The sequence below is a fragment of the Belonocnema kinseyi genome, chromosome 5 (genome assembly GCF_010883055.1).
Source record: "Belonocnema kinseyi isolate 2016_QV_RU_SX_M_011 chromosome 5, B_treatae_v1, whole genome shotgun sequence".
In the NCBI taxonomy this organism is placed as follows: Eukaryota; Metazoa; Arthropoda; class Insecta; order Hymenoptera; family Cynipidae; genus Belonocnema; species Belonocnema kinseyi.
In genome coordinates, this window is record NC_046661.1 from 147214057 (window position 1) to 147230423 (window position 16367).

The 16367-nt window shown below is 25.5% G+C and overlaps 1 protein-coding gene across 1 annotated transcript in view; it reads left to right on the plus strand.

The window, feature by feature from the left end:
* Nucleotides 1-1429: 1429 nt before the first annotated feature.
* LOC117172341 (zinc finger FYVE domain-containing protein 26 homolog) overlaps nucleotides 1430-16367 on the plus strand; it is a 58909-nt gene continuing 43971 nt past the window's right edge. The window contains exons 1-2 of the mRNA XM_033360150.1: nucleotides 1430-1601; nucleotides 14022-15356. Of these exons, the coding sequence (XP_033216041.1) occupies nucleotides 1557-1601; nucleotides 14022-15356 (1380 nt within the window). The 5' untranslated portion in view covers nucleotides 1430-1556. The remainder of the gene's footprint in view (nucleotides 1602-14021; nucleotides 15357-16367) is intronic.

The following is a 16367-nucleotide window of genomic DNA, read 5'->3' on the forward strand; positions in this document are numbered from 1 at the left end:
TGGGGATCAAAAATCGAAAGTGTACTGATAATAATAATTATCTTAATAAATAATTAATAATATTGTATTAATATAATTATTTATTTAATAAATAAATTAATTAATTTATTAATTAAATAATTAAATTAAAATACCGTCAAATTTATTTATTTAATTATTCTTAATTTTTGGCATTAAGGGCATGCGACACAGTGGAATTCCTACATTACCAACCTCTTTTTTCTATTGAACAAAATTTTTTTTTGAACCATAGAACTTTTTTTGTAAATCAAATATCGAACTAAAAATTTCAGGAGAGCATTAGAAGACATTATCCTATGTTTATGTACTGCATTTGAATTGAAATTTGGCAAAAAATTTCAGAAATAATTTTTTTTTTTAAATTCCGATTCAAATGCAGTACATAAATGTAGAATAATGTCTTCTTATGCTCTCCTCAAATTTTGAGTTCGATATTTCATTTACCAAAAAAGTTCTATGGTTCACAAAAAAATTTTGTTTAATGGAAAAAAGAGGTTGGTAATGTAGGAATCCCACTGTGTCGCATGCCCTTAAAATCAAAATTTTATCTATTTTAAAAAATTTTTTAAATTTAAAAAAAATTTAAAAAAACAACCCTCGCTTCGCTCGGGTCGTAAACGTTAGCGGCTGCTGGAAAACCCTTCGCTTCTTCAGCTTCTTGTTTTCTGCCATATAATAAATTATATCATGCTTCTGGCTACGCGTAGGTTATGTCGGCTGACTTAGCTGCAGGGAAGGAAATAAAAACATGGCCGCGACTTCATAGCAGACGAGTCTTACGTGTCTCACGCGCTTTTGATTGGAAATTTTAACTAAACGACGAATTTTCGGCCGGATAGGAAGAAAAATAGTATACATTACACGAGACGAATACAAAATTGTTGTTTCCATTAAAAATTTGTATTTATTAATCATTTTTCCAGGAATTAAAAGAACTTTTCGAAACACTGTCGAACGCAAAGCACAACTCGGCCGTGAATACAATTAAGATTTCTCAGTCTACTTTAACATTCCTGCGAAACAATTTACAAAAAAATCCAGCCCTCGCCTGTTGGCTCATTAATGAATTGCTCTGCATTTGTCCCACATCTGTTGCACATTCTGTCGAGATTTTGCAAGATTTATACTGCAGTGAATTGAAATCAGTAATTGAAAAAGCAATTGTTCACGACAATGAAAAAAAAGACAGAGAATTTAGTGTCTCCGATTGTCACAAAAAGAAAGTTTTTTTGGATGAGAGGAGCTTGGGAACTTTACTCTGTATTTTATCGAAACTCGATGTAACAGAAAATAAGGAAGATGAGCTCCTTTCTTGGCTTTTTCCAGCTCTCTTGCGAGTTTGTGATACAGACGATGTGGAGCTTGCACTTTATTCGAGAAAAAATGTCAGGTTTTTGAAGGAATGGCACACATTTTTGGACAAAGCTTTTGTTCGTTTGGAAAGCCCTTCTAGTTTCGAGAATGCCCTCAAAATTTCGGATTCAATTTTCTCTTTTGAGGATGATTCTGTTTCGATTAATGCGAAGGAACTCTCGATGAGAGTATTGAGAAGAGGAATTCATTGGATGACTGATATTTTGGTGAGTAGTGCAATTATTATTTACACCGTGCGGCGGCGCTAGTGGTAACTTTGTTCTGCAAAACCATGCAGTACCATAGAAAAATGCATAAAAGTGATAAAATAAATAAATATTGTAATGTTAATTTTGTCCGGCTTTGTTTTTCTTAAACTAAATAAGTTAGGATATCGAATTTTTGGCAGAAGGAAGAAAATATATTAGCCGACATCGGTTGGGTCACTTGGAGTAATTATTTTGTAAGGAAAAGCAGTACTTTTAAGTCAATTTTAAACGAAACAGTTGAATTTTCAATTGAAAGAGGCAACTTTTTAGCCAAATTGTCGAATATTGAAACCAAAGTATTACTATTCTACAAAAAAGTTTTTAAAAAAATGCATTAATTTTCCAACCAAACTGATGAATTTTCAACTAAAATGATAAATCTTCAACTAGAATCATTAAATTTGAAATGAAAAAAAATAGTTTTAAACTAAAACAATGAATTTTTAAATGAAATAGTTAAACTTTCGACGAATTTTGAAATAAAAACAGCTAATTTTTAAACCAAAAATTGAGTTATTACATTTTCAGTAAAAAAAGAATGTTTAACCAAGCAAATGAAGTTTTACTAAAGTTATGGAATATTCAGCTGGAATATTATTTCCATTTTAAGTTGCAAAAAATTATTTTCAATAAAAACATTAATTTTGATGAACAGTTTATTTTTCAACTAAGCAAATTTATTTATAACATAAAAGATGAATTTTTGTCAAACTTAATTTCGTTTTTTTTTAACTGAAAATTTAACCACTCCACTTTGGGTGGGAAATTGACATTTCTATTTCAAAATTTAACAAGTTGGGTGTATATTTGTCTTTTTTAATCGAAAACTAATTTATTTAGTTCAAAATTCACGTATTTTGTTTTAAAAAACCGACCTTTTGTTAGAAAATCGACTTTTTTAAATCTAAAACCTATTTATTTTGTTTGAAATTGATTTTTTTCTTTTAAAGTTAATCTCATTGTTTAAAAATCCTTCTTTCCGGTTAGTCATTCAAGTATTCCAGTTAAATATTCATCATTTTATATAAAAATTCATCTTTTATGTTATAAATAAATTTGCTTGTTTGAAAAATAAACTCTTTTAATCAAAATTAATTTTGTTATTGAAGATTCATAATTTATATTAGAAATTCATTTCTCTGCTTAAAAAATGAGCTATTTTATTGAAAATTTGTTTCTTTTTTTTGTAAAAAATAATTTTTTGTATTAAAAATGAAAATACTATTTAAGCTAAAATTCCGTAATTTTAGTAAAAAATTCATTTGTTTGGTTAAACATTCTTTTTTTTTTAATGAAAATGTAATTATTCAATTTTTGGTTGAAAAATTATCTTTTTTATTTTGAAATTTGTTGAAAGTTGCAATATTTCATTTAAAGATTCATGGTTTTAGTTTTAAACTAATTTTTTCATTTAAAATTTAATTATTCTGGTTTAGGATTCATAATTTTAGTTGAAAATTCATCAGTTTGGTTGCAAAATTAATTTCTCAAACTGAAAATTTAACTATTCCTTTAGTTGTTAAAAGATGATGTTTTTTAGTTCAAAATTGAAGTATTTGGTTGGAAAATTAATGTATTTTTCGAAAAATGTTTTTTGTAGAATAGTAATACTTGGTTTCAATTTTCGACAATTTGGCTGAAAAATTGCCTCTTTTAATTGAAAATTCAACACTATTCAAACAAAAAAATTGCATGGATATTCAGAACTTATAAAAAATAATTAAGAAATAAATAACGAATACACAAATTAATGGAAAAAATGCGAAAAATATATATTATTATCAAATTATAAAATTTTCCAAATTTCAAGTAAGAATATATTTAATTGACAAAAAATAAAATCTCAAATTTAAAAATATCCAATACTAAAATTCACCGTCTTCAAGACCGATTTGTAAAATAAACGAATTGTTAAATTCCGAGAAATATTTCAATTCTCAAAATTTAGAACTGCTGAAAATAGATAATTGATTATTAATTAATGAGCTATTAATATTATTATAAATAAGGCAAACAATTTAATTAATCATTAATTAATAATTTATTAATTATTCTCGGCAAATTTTAAATTTCGTCAAACTTAAATTTCAGGAATAGAAATATTTATAGGAATTTAACAATTTATTTATTTTATAATTCGGCAATTTCTTTTTCTTGTTAATTTATGATTTTCTGACTCATTTTTTCATTATTTTGTGTCAGTACCGGATATTCAAACACTTTTAAATATAGTTATGAAGAACTAATTTTTAAAAATTTTTAATTAAAATTTTTTTTTTCACGAAGTGCTATGATAAATCCATTCTGAAATTAAATTCTGAGAATTGAGAACAAGGAAATGAGTATTATCATCTTGTTTTTCAATTTATGGAAATATAATTTTTCATAAGATTCTTGAGAAAATTTAAAAGATTTAAAAATATTTCAAGCTTGTCAAAAAATAATCTAGAAGATTTTAAAGAATTTTTTTCATAATATAGGATTTTACGACATATTATGAAAAATTCTAGTCCTTTTAAAAGATGTTTAGAACTTTTAGAAGTTAGGAAAGAATCCAGAAATATTTGATACATTTTTGAAAATGTTTCCGAGTGTTCAAATATTTGAAATATGTTTAAAACGTCTTAAATTCCTAAAAATATTTTTAACTGACACGAATTTTTTCAAAATTTAACAATATCATTCCAAATTTTAAAAAAATTACCTTAAAATCTTCTAAATTTTCCCAGCAATTTTAAGAAAATTTGTTTATTTTCTTGAAAACTTTTGAAATTCTTTGAAATTCTACTAAATATTTCTTGAATTGACCCATTTTTTGTTCGTTTTTATTTTACAATCAACCTAATTCCTTAATTAATAGTAATTAAATCGTGATAGTTAGAAGTACAATTAAATATTTTTGCTCAAAATAGCATTAAATGTTGATTTCAAACTTTACTATTTTGTTGAAAATACTTCTTTTTTTTCAATTAATTTTTTTAACTAAGAATGTGACTATACAATTTTTGGTCAAAAGTTCATCTTTTTTAGTTATAAATTTAACTATTTCGTTGAAAATTCATGTATTTTGTTTAAAAAAATGGTAATTTTTGGTGAAAAATTTATCTTTTTGTTTGAAAATTCAACTTTTTATTTGAAAATGGACCTTTTTTGTTCAAAATTCCACCAATTCAGTTAAATATTCATCAGTTTAGTTGGAAATTCATCAGACAATTGGTCTTTTTTTTGGTTGAAAATTCGTCTTTTTTAGTAGAAATTAATCCTCTTGTTTGAAAGTTAATTTTTCTGTTGAAAAAATTACCTATTTCAGTTCTTAATTAATAATTTTAGTTAAAAATTAATTGTTTTGTTTTAAAATTTAACTATTCCAGCCCAAAATTTTAGTAGTTTAGTTGTAAATTCATCATTTTGATTCCAAAATTGAACTAATTTGTTAAAAATAATTTGTTTGACTGGAAAATTTAAACATTCCATTTATGAATGAAAATCGATCTTTTTTAGTGTGTAAATTCAACTATTTCGTTGAAAGTTCATTATTTTAGTAAAAAAATTATCAGTATGGTTGAAAATTATATATTTTTACTGAAAATTTATCTATTCGACTTTTGGTTGAAAATAATTGACCTTCTTGTTTGAAAAAGAATATTTTTCGTTGTAAATCCATGATTCCAGTTATCATTTTATTTGAAAATTCATCACTTTGTTTAAAATGTAACTTTTTTAAATTTATTTTTGGTACTAATACCGTTACTATTCCAATCTGTTTGGTTTAAAATTCAACTATTATTGTTTAAAATTTCACTATTCCAGTCAAAGATTCATCATTTCAATTGAAAACATATCACCTTTATTAAAATTCAAGATTTTTGTTGAAAATTCTACTTTTGCTTTGAAATTTTTTATATTAAGAAGAAACTATTTGAAAATGCAGATAAATTTTCAACTAAAATGGAATTTATTTTTCTGTTTCAAAAAATAATTTTCAACAAACAATATTAATTTTTAAATAATAAAAATCAATTTTCTACCAAAAATAGAATAGTTCAATTTTCATTTAAAGAAATTAATTTTTACAACAAAGAACGAATTTTTAAGAAAATAGATACATTCTTGTATATTTGTATATTTTAATTCATCTGTTTTTGTTTAAAAGGTGAACCATTTTCTTAAAAAATCGTATTTTTGATTAAAAATCAATTTCTTTCAATACAAATTTAAATATTTCATTTTTTGTTAAAATTTAAACTTTTTATTTTTGATTGAAAATTAATGTGTTTATTTTAAAAGTGAATTATTTAGATGAAAATTAATTTTTTTTTCATATGCAGAATAAGTTTTTAACTGTAAATGTAAACAGTACATTTTTGGTTGTCGATTGATTTATTAAACATTTTTTATGTTTTTTCGGCCTTTTTTATATTGCCGTGAATGTATTTTAATTTTTTGTTTAAATTACAATATGAAATTGAATAACGTTTTTTGTTTAGTTAAAATTAATCTTTTTAACTGAAAATTTAACGAAGCCAGTTAAATATTCTATCATTTTAGTTAAAAATTCGTTTCTTTGGTTGAACATTCATTTTCGTAACTAAAAATTTAACTTTTCAATGTATGTTTAGAAAGTTGTCTTTTTTATTTGAAATTTCACCTTTTTGGTAAAAGTTTATTTTTTTCTTTAAATTCATTTTAGTTGAACATGCATCTCTTCAGTTGTAAATTCATTTTTTTTTAATGAACATTTTTTAATTTAATTTTTGGTTGAAAATGTATCTTTTTTACCTGAGAATTAATATAGTTTGTTGAAACTTTGTCTTTTTTTAGTTAAAAATTTAACTATTTCGTTGAAAATTCGTTTAATTTTATGGACAAATAATCTTTTTTAGTACAAAAATTAATCTTCTTCTTTGAAAATTCACCTTTTTTGTTAAAAATGAAAGTTGTCCAGTTCAATATTCATCATTTTAGGTGAAAATTCATGTTTGTGTTTGAAAATAAAAATACTTGATGAAACTAAAATTGTTTTGTACAAAAATTAATCTTTTTGGTTTAAAATTCATCTTTTTCAGTTGAACATTTATCATTTTAGTTGAATATTCATCACTTTGGCTAATATAATTACTATCTTTTGAAATTTTTTTCTGGTTGATAATTTTTTTTCCGATTAAAAATTATCAAACAGAAAAAAATTTCAAAAAATAGTAACTATATTAGCCAAAGTGATGAATATTCAACTAAAATGATAAATGTTCAACTGAAAAAGATAAATGTTCAACTGAAAAAGATGAATTTTAAACGAAAAAGATGAATTTTTTACAAAACAATTTAACTTTCACCAAATATTTTTATTTTCAACCACAAAAATGAATTTTCACCTGACATAATTGAAAATTTAACTTCATTTTAGTTGTTAATTCATTTTTTGTGTTTAAAATAAACGTATTGCATTTGAAAATTCTTAATTTAAATTTAAAATTCATTAGTTTGATTGAAAATGCAAATATTAAATTTAAAGATTCATCAGTTTAGTTGAAAATTCATCTTTTTTAGATAAAAATTCTACTATTTCGTTGAAAATTAGTATTTTTTTATTTAAAAATTCAACTAATTTGTTGAAAATTCAGGTTTTTTGTGGAACATTCATGTTTTTTGTTTAAAAATCGTATTTTTTGGTAGAAAACGGATCTTTTGGTTGAAAATAAAACTACTTTATTGAAACTTAAATTATTTGGTAAAAATTCATGTATTCCAATTGAAGATTCAACATTTTAGTTAAAATTTCATCAATTTAGTAGATATTTTTTCGTGTGGAAAATTAATGTTTAACTTTCAAGCAAGTAAATTTATTTCTAACGTGAAAGTTGAATTTTTGATCAATATTAAACAAATATGTGGATTTTCAATGAAATAGTTGAATTTTCATTTAAAATAACAGAAACCAATTTTATTCTAAATTTTCAGTTGATGGAATTACTTTTCAATCTAACTGATGATTTTTCAACGAAACTGATGATAAATTTTAAACCAAAAAGATAAAGTTTCAACTAAAATTATTAATTAAGAACAGAAATAAGTACTTTTTTCTAAAAAAAAAATTAACTTTCAAACAAGAGGATTAATTTCTACTAAAAAAGACGAATTTTCAACCAAAAAAAGACCAATTGTCAACCAAAAACTGAATAAATTTGAATTTAAAAAATCAATGTTTAACTAAAAAGATGAATTATTAAATTAAATGATACAACATTCAATTGGAATAGTTACATTTTTAGTAGAAAAAATAATGATTTTCAAACCAAAAAAAAAAAATACTTTATAAAAGATAGTTAAAATTTTAAACACAATTATGAATTCCCAACTAAACTGATGAATATTTAACTGAATTGGTGGAATTTTGAACAAAAAAGGTCCATTTTCAAATAAAAAGTTGAATTTTCAAACAAAAAGATAAATTTTTTACCAAAAATTACCATTTTTTAGACAAAATACATGAATTTTCAACGGAATAGTTAAATTTATAACTAAAAAAGATGAACTTTTGACCAAAAATTGTATAGTCACATTCTTAGTTAAAAAAATTAATTTAAAAAAAAGAAGTATTTTCAACAAAATAGTAAAGTTTGAAATCAACATTTAATGCTATTTTGAGCAAAAATATTTAATTGTACTTCTAACTATCACGATTTAATTACTATTAATTAAGGAATTAGGTTGATTGTAAAATAAAAACGAACAAAAATTGGGTCAATTCAAGAAATATTTAGTAGAATTTAAAAGAATTTCAAAAGTTTTCAAGAAAATAAACAAATTTTCTTAAAATTCCTGGGAAAATTTAGAAGATTTTAAGGTAATTTTTTTAAAATTTGGAATCATATTTGTAAATTTTGAAAACTAGAAAATTTGTTTTTTTTTCAAAATTTTTTGCAATTAATTAGGAACTCGTTCTGAATTCTTATTATTTAATCCTGAACTCTTCTAAATTCACTCAATTTTACTCAGTTCAATAGATTTTTAACAAGTTTTTGTTTAATTCACCTTAAAGTTTTTTAAACGCACCTTAAATTCGTGGGCATTTCATCAAATTCTTTTGAATGCTCTTTTAATTTTTCTAAACTCATTTCAAACTTACTTCATTCAATGAATTAATTTTAATATTTTTTCCTATCCACTTGTTTTCTTTTTTATTTCAGTTTTATCTTTTTATAAATTTTATCGATTTCTTTTTATCGCTCTTAAATTCCATTACTTTATCTCAAAAATTAAAGAAATCAATGCAATTCTATCGATTTTTAAAACTATTTTCAATTCATTTGAATTCTTTTAAATTAGCTTACAGTCATTAGTTACTTCTTTCTTTATAAATTAGTAGGGTTTTCAATATTTTAAAAGATTTGAAATTAAGTCTAAACTCTTATTAATTTATCCAGAATTCTTTTTAATTCTTTGAAATTCTCTTGAATTTTTTAATTCGATGGATTTTCTTTGAATATTTAAAAGTTTTTATTTAACCAATCACAGTTCACGTGTCAGTGATTCTCAAATATCTTTTTCTGTGCCGATATTTTCTTTTGGTTATGTGCACATCGAAAATTGAAGTCGTAAAATATTGTTTAAAAAACATTATAAACTTTGGAAAACTATTTAAAACCAAAACAGGACCAAAGCATGAAAAAATGATAATGTTGCATTTAATAACACATTAAAAGTAATTTACTGACAGTTTTTAATAATTTTTGAATGTTTTAAGTGATCTTTTCGACATTTTCCATTTTCTAAACGAAAGAAAACTCAAAAAAACTGCTTTTAGATCAAATATCCGCAGTGTTGACATTTTGAACAAAAATCGTCAAATGCGTTTGTTTTTATTGTAAATCGGGATAAAGTCGTTTTTATGTTAAAGTTTTTCTCTTCTAAAAAATATTATTTTATTTTTAATATTAACTGTAAATAATGGACATTATTTAATAGAATCCAAATCAACGTCTTTGTACTTTAGATAATAAAAAAATGATATCTTAATATATTTTCAAGATTACAAAAATGAACTAAAATTATAAATTGTAAAGAAATTTCATTAATTTAAATGAATTCATTACAAAAATTCTTTTCGGCGTAACTCTTTTCATGAAATTTAGCCTAAGATTTAGGACGAAAAGGGAACTTTTATTATATTTGTTTTTAAATTAAACATGAACTAAAGGATCTTATTCTAAATAAGAAATCGTAACATAGGAACCAAGTTTTCGAAATAATTTACAAATTTCTATTGTATCCGCCTATTCTCGCCCATTAGTGCATTTAGGTTTTGAATTATTGATCATAATTATTTTAATCGAATCTACAGAAAAGAATGATTTATAAATATTTATTTTCATTTTAAATGATTAAATTATGTTTTTTAAAGAAAAATTTAATGAAGATATAAATTATTTTATAGTTTTGGATGACTCTAATGTAATAAATAGAATCAAGCTTATCGTGGGTGAAATTTTATCAATTTTTATAATTTTATAGTACCTTTTTATAATTTTATTTATTCTTAATTTTGCTACCAAACGGACAATAACACTTTCGGAAAATTCAAAACTATTCAGATTTTACTTTAAACGGTAAATAGTAAAATAAAATAAATAGTAAAAGGTAAATAATTAAAATCTTGAGAAGATTCCGAAAAATTTAAAACGAAATGTACATTATTGATGATTTAGAGTAAAAAATGAGAAGCCTTTTAAGAATTTTTAAAGGTTTTAGGAGAACAATAAAATTGTCTTAAGATTCCTGGTAAAATCTTAAATGATTTCTTTATTTTGAAGAAGGGATTTTAAACGAAAATTGAATCAAAATTACAAAAAAATTCTATTTTGCTTAATAAATATTTTCAACTATTCAAACAATTCCAAGTTCTTTTTAAACTTGTGAAAAATTCAATTTTTTCAATGTAGATTGTTGAAAATTTTGAAACAGAAATCTGTATTAAAATTACGAAATGTTTCAAGAATATAAAAATGTTTTCTTTAGATTCCCAGAAAAATGTTAAATGATTTTTTATTGTGAAAAATTAACTTTAGGATAAAGTTCGAAAAGATTTCAAGGTATTTCCAAAAAAATTTCAAAAAATAATCTAGGATTCTTGAAGGCAAATTTGGTTGTCTTTAAAAAATGTTAAGAAAAATTCGAAAAATTTCCAAATATATTTAGAACTTTCAGATATATTGAATAGATTTTTAAAAAAATGTTCAATTTGATGATTGTAAAAAAAGGTATTTAGAGAATCAAAAAATATTCTCTAGATTATTAGGAAAATTTATAGTTATTTTCTGGAAGATTCCACTACATTTTTTTTTAATTTGCAGAATTTAAAAAAAAGGTAGTTTAAACATTTTAAAGTTTAAAAAAATTAAATAAAATAACATATAGTCAACAAAATTTAATTAATGTTAATGAATTCATTTCAAAATTTTGATTTTTCGTCATAACTATTTTCACGAAATTTAGCCTAAGATTCAAGAGGGAAAGGGAATTTTCATTATACTTGTTTTTAAATTAAACACGACTAAAGTTATTTTAAGGTAAAAAATAAACTTTGTTATAAAAATGTTTTATAAAATCAAGGAAAATATTGTATTGTTAATTATAACTGAGTTTAGTAATGAATTCGAGGTGAACTTTTAAAATAAATATTTTACAATTTTCATTGTTTATTTAACAATAGTTTTTATGGTTTAATGTTTTTTTCTCTCTCACTTTAGGTAAAAGTTGCAACTATTATTGAATTCTAATGCTTTAGGGTTTATTTTATTCCTGAAAAGATTCTTCGCAAATCTCATCGATACGTTTTTGGATAACAGATTTTATTTAGGGATTATAAAATCGTTATTTTTGTAAACAATAGGTTTTTATAACTAATTAAAAAATAAATAAAAACTATCAATGAGATTTGGAGTAAATTATTGAACTCTAAATTGTTATTGTCAAATAAAGAAAACCCGGAATATTTTTTTTCGAAAGTTCACCTCGAGTTCTTTTCCAAAATTAGTTATAATTAACATTAGCATATTTCCCTCAATTGAATCAATTATTTTTAATAAGGCTCATTTTTGGTACTTGAAATAACATATGATAATAATAAATAAGAAAGCACATTGTGTTAATTAAAAAAACTTATAATTTGTTTATTAAAATATATGGAAATCCGAAATGATTTTAAATTAATAATTAAAATAAATATTATGTTATATGTATTATATAATGCAATAAAAAATATTATAAAATTTAGATTGTTTTCTTTTCGGATATTTAAAAATTACACAAATAATGATATGTTTAATTTCATTGCACGTGAATAATGATTTGTTGTGGTTGGTAGAAATGCATTGGGATTTACGTCTAAAAGCAGTGAATTTTACGATTTTCGCTAATTATTTTTTATTTAGAAGGTAATAAAAAATCTTATCTTTAATTTTTGATTGAAAACTGGTATTTTTAGTTGAAAATTGAACTTTTTGGTGAAAAAATGACCGTTATCAGTTAAAATTTTAAAAAAATCTTTGGTTAAAATATTAACTATTACATTTTTCGTTCAGAACTCATCTTTTTTTTAATGTAAATTTAATTAGTTGGTCATGAGTTAAACTAGTCTGTTGAAAATTAATTTTTGTTGTTGAATTTTCAACATTTTAATTTAAAATTCATCTCTTCGGTTGAAAAGTGAGCGTTTGGTTAAAAATTCGTTTTTCCTTTGGCTGAAAATTAATTTTTTAACTGAAAATGTGTTCAATATTTGGTGAAAAATGATCTTTTTGTTTTTTAATTTTAAATTAAAGTATTTTGTCGGAAATTCGTATGTTTTTTCTAGAAATTAATCTTATTTGTTGAAAATATATCTTTCTGGTTAAAGAATCACCTTTTCCAGTTAAATATTAATAATTTTTTGGAAATAAATCTTTTTGGTTTAAAATTAAAGTATTAAAATTAAATATTTCCAATTTTGGTTGAAAATTTCTTACTTGGTTTTGCTTGGTGGTTGGTAGAAATGCATTGGGATTTACGTCTAAAAGCAGTGAATTTTACGATTTTCGCTAATTATTTTTTATTGAGAAGGTAATAAAAAATCGTATCGATTATTATCTTTTACCTAGAACTATCAGAAAATTATTTGTATCTGAAAAGCATTTTTTTTACACTTTCGCCTTACAATATTTGAATTCTAAGCCAACTGCATAGCTGGCGCCGCCACACGGCGACCGTCAACTCTCAAGACAAATATTTTCCACAGCCCTTCAGAAAATTGGCATGGGGCTGGTAAATATGTACGATTTTGAAATCTGTTAATGATTGCACTTACTGTTTTCCTTCAACATAGTACTGACTCTTTAACCAAATATTACAAGAGGTTAACTTTTTTTTGTCACATAATCCTTGAAAAATAAAGGCATCGCCACATTGATAGATAATTATGAGAACCTCTGAGTCACGTGGCATCCACGTGACACCAATTTGAAGAAGTGTTTTACCGCCTTCAATTTTTAATAATTTTTTTTTCTGCTGAACGACACAAAAGAAAAATAGTACATTACATTCGTCCCGTGTAATGTATACTATTTTTCTTCCTATCCGGCCGAAAATTCGTCGTTTAGTTAAAATTTCTAATCAAAAGCGCCTGAGACACGTAAGACTCGTCTGCTATGAAGTCGCGGCCATGTTTTTATTTCCTTCCCTGCAGCTAAGTCAGCCGACATAACCTACGCGTAGCCAGAAGCATGATATAATTTATTATATGGCAGAAAACAAGAAGCTGAAGAAGCGAAGGGTTTTCCAGCAGCCGCTAACGTTTACGACCCGAGCGAAGCGAGGGTTGTTTTTTTAAATTTTAAAAATTTTTAAAAATAGATAAAATTTTGATTTTAATGCCAAAAATTAAGAATAATTACACTTGGATTCATAATTGTAAGCAAGACTAATTTAATACTTCAAAACGCAATAACTGTCCATACGAACACCTCTTGTCGTAACAATTTAGCTTACAATAATAACACATAACAGTTTACTACATAATACGCAAATATTATGTAGTAAATACGAACACCTCTCGACTTTTCGTTTCAACAAAATCAACAAAATTCAGCTTAGGTTAGAAATCCTCATGGTCGAGAGTCGAGATAGCAGTGTCTATACGATTTGTTAGATGGCGCGCAGGGCGGGAAGGAACGGTAGGTTTCGGTAAAGATACGCCGGGAAGAAACTCGAATTTTCGGCCGAGATAGGAAGAAAAAAAATTATAACGCACCTTCGATTCAAATTAAAATGATGTATTAAGAAATAATTTTATCTAAAATCGCGAAACAAAACCCTATTCTAAATAACAAAATTTTCCATTCTCAGGATTTGTGCTACACTCTCCAGGCAAACGGCGACTACGAACGAGTCTCCAAACTTCTCTCCTGTCCGCCTCTAAAAATCCTCTGGCCCTCTCTTTTGCTCCAGTTCCTCTCAGTATTTCCTCACATTCCCATAAACACCTCGATCGAAACCTGGCAGAAAAATGCAAACATTTGTCGCTCCCTAAATTTCCTTATCGAAAAATGCTCTCTCTATTCAAACAATCCGACCATTCAAAACTCCAGTTCGACAATGAAGCGACATCTGAAAGTCATCTACTGGATTTTAGAGCACAAGAAAAAAATCCTCGGTACTGCCTGCTATTCCACTCCTCTGGAGAAAACTCTATCCGCGAGGAAGATTTTCTCACGATTAGAAAATTCCTGTATCCTCTCCGTTTTAAAATCAAGCGTGGATCTCCACGAAGAGGAATACGGAGAAGTTGTCAATTTGCTGAAAGAGACCCTCGAATCTTCAACAATTTTCCAGTCCTATCGGGCAATGTTGAGTGCCCTGAGAGCAATTTTAGCCTGCGAATATTTCAATTCGAGGCACAAGGAAGTCGAGAAAAACTTTGTTGAAATGGAATCACTTCTCAGCTCTCTTTTTCCATTGACTTTAAGACTCGAGGTGATCGAAAATATATTCTCCTTCCTTTTCCTCCGGCACGAGGACTTTTGCGACAATGACAGAAGCTCGGAGGAAGATGAGAATGAGAAGGAAAAAGCGACTTCTGCTCTCGAGAATAAGGAATTGGAACAAAAGAGATTTGGTTTCGCTGCTAATAAATACACGATTCGAGAAGTTCTTTGTAGATTGAAAAATTGCGTTTTAACGGCCGGAATTGACTCTGCTAAACAGAAAAGGAAACTTGGAATCTCGAATGATTTGGAGGAGATTAATAAAGGCTTGGCCAATATAAATAAAGTCATTGCTGACGCTTTTTGGAGACTCGAGTTTCTCACGAGTGCTGAGTTTATAAAAAAAGCAGAAACCTTAAATTGCGAAAAGGGGGTTTATGAGTGCAAAGATGAAAAACTGCATTTTTCAGCGAGGCTTAAGAATCAGTCCATTTTTTATAAGGAGGAGAACAGTTCTACGGATGAGGATTTTGTAAAGTCTGATGCTGATATTAATTCGGAGGGTGGATCGCTTGACAATTCTTTGAGTTTTGGGAGAAAGAAGAAGAGAATTAAAAGTATGGCTAATACAGAAAATCCTGGAAACAAGGATTTTAGTTCGAGGTTTATTATTAATACTATGCTGATGTCGAAGGAAAGTTGGGTCTTGCATTGTTTGTGGAAAGGAGATCATTTGAGAGCCCAACAAATTATTGAGGTGAGTTTGTGTGTGTTTTTTTTTAATTTTAGAAATTTATTTATAAGAATCTAACGACCAAATTTGAACAATAACCATAAAATGTTCCCATTGCAATATGAAAAAAAAACCTTTTCTTTTCCCCCCTAAAAAAGAAAAGAAAAAAATTCGTTTTCCCTTTGGACAATGATCAAAAAGAAGAAAGAAAAATGAGAAGGAAAGCAGCCTCTTTTTTTTACATATTTTTTTTAGATTTCAAGTTTGGTGGTTTTAAAATTGATGAGTTTCAAAAATTTAAAGCTTTTAAATATAATGCAGAATATTTGCTTATTTAATCTTATAATTTTTTAATTTCGTAAAATACTTTTACATTTTAAAGCTTCTTGAACATTAGGAAATGTTTTTATATTAACCCTTGAGGGGACATTTCCGTAAAATTACATAAAGAGCTTACTGGGTGTTATATACCCAACGGTATTCAAACGTGTACTGTGCCGACGGTATTGGATAGCTTTTTACAAGAAAATCAATTAATGATGTTTAATCTATCTAGTTTAAGGAGAAAAAGGTTTCATAACGGTTTTTGAAATTTAAAGTAGTTCAAAAAATTCCTTTTTGGAAAAAAAATGACATCTTATAGTGTTCGTTCCAAAAAAGGTATTTATTCTCTAAACTAAAAGCTTTAATTCAATGAAAAATGAAACACCGTACTTTGCGTGATTAAACTATTTTATTGTTCTTAAACTGATTATAAAAATTATAAAAATCAAAATTATGTGAAAATGACATTGAGAAATAGTTTTTCATGTCATTCGTTAATCTGGCGCGATATGTTCAATTTTCTTGAACTTCGTACGTTTTGTTAAAGCGCAAATAAGGCGCTGGGTGTTATACACCCAGTATGTCCTTTAAGGTATAAGTATTGAATGGAAGATAATATTTTTGCATTATTTTTAATCAGATCAGTTATAAGTGGAAACAACGTTGGAGACTGTACTTAAATTGCGTAACAGCTGAAGAGGGGGGGGGGGG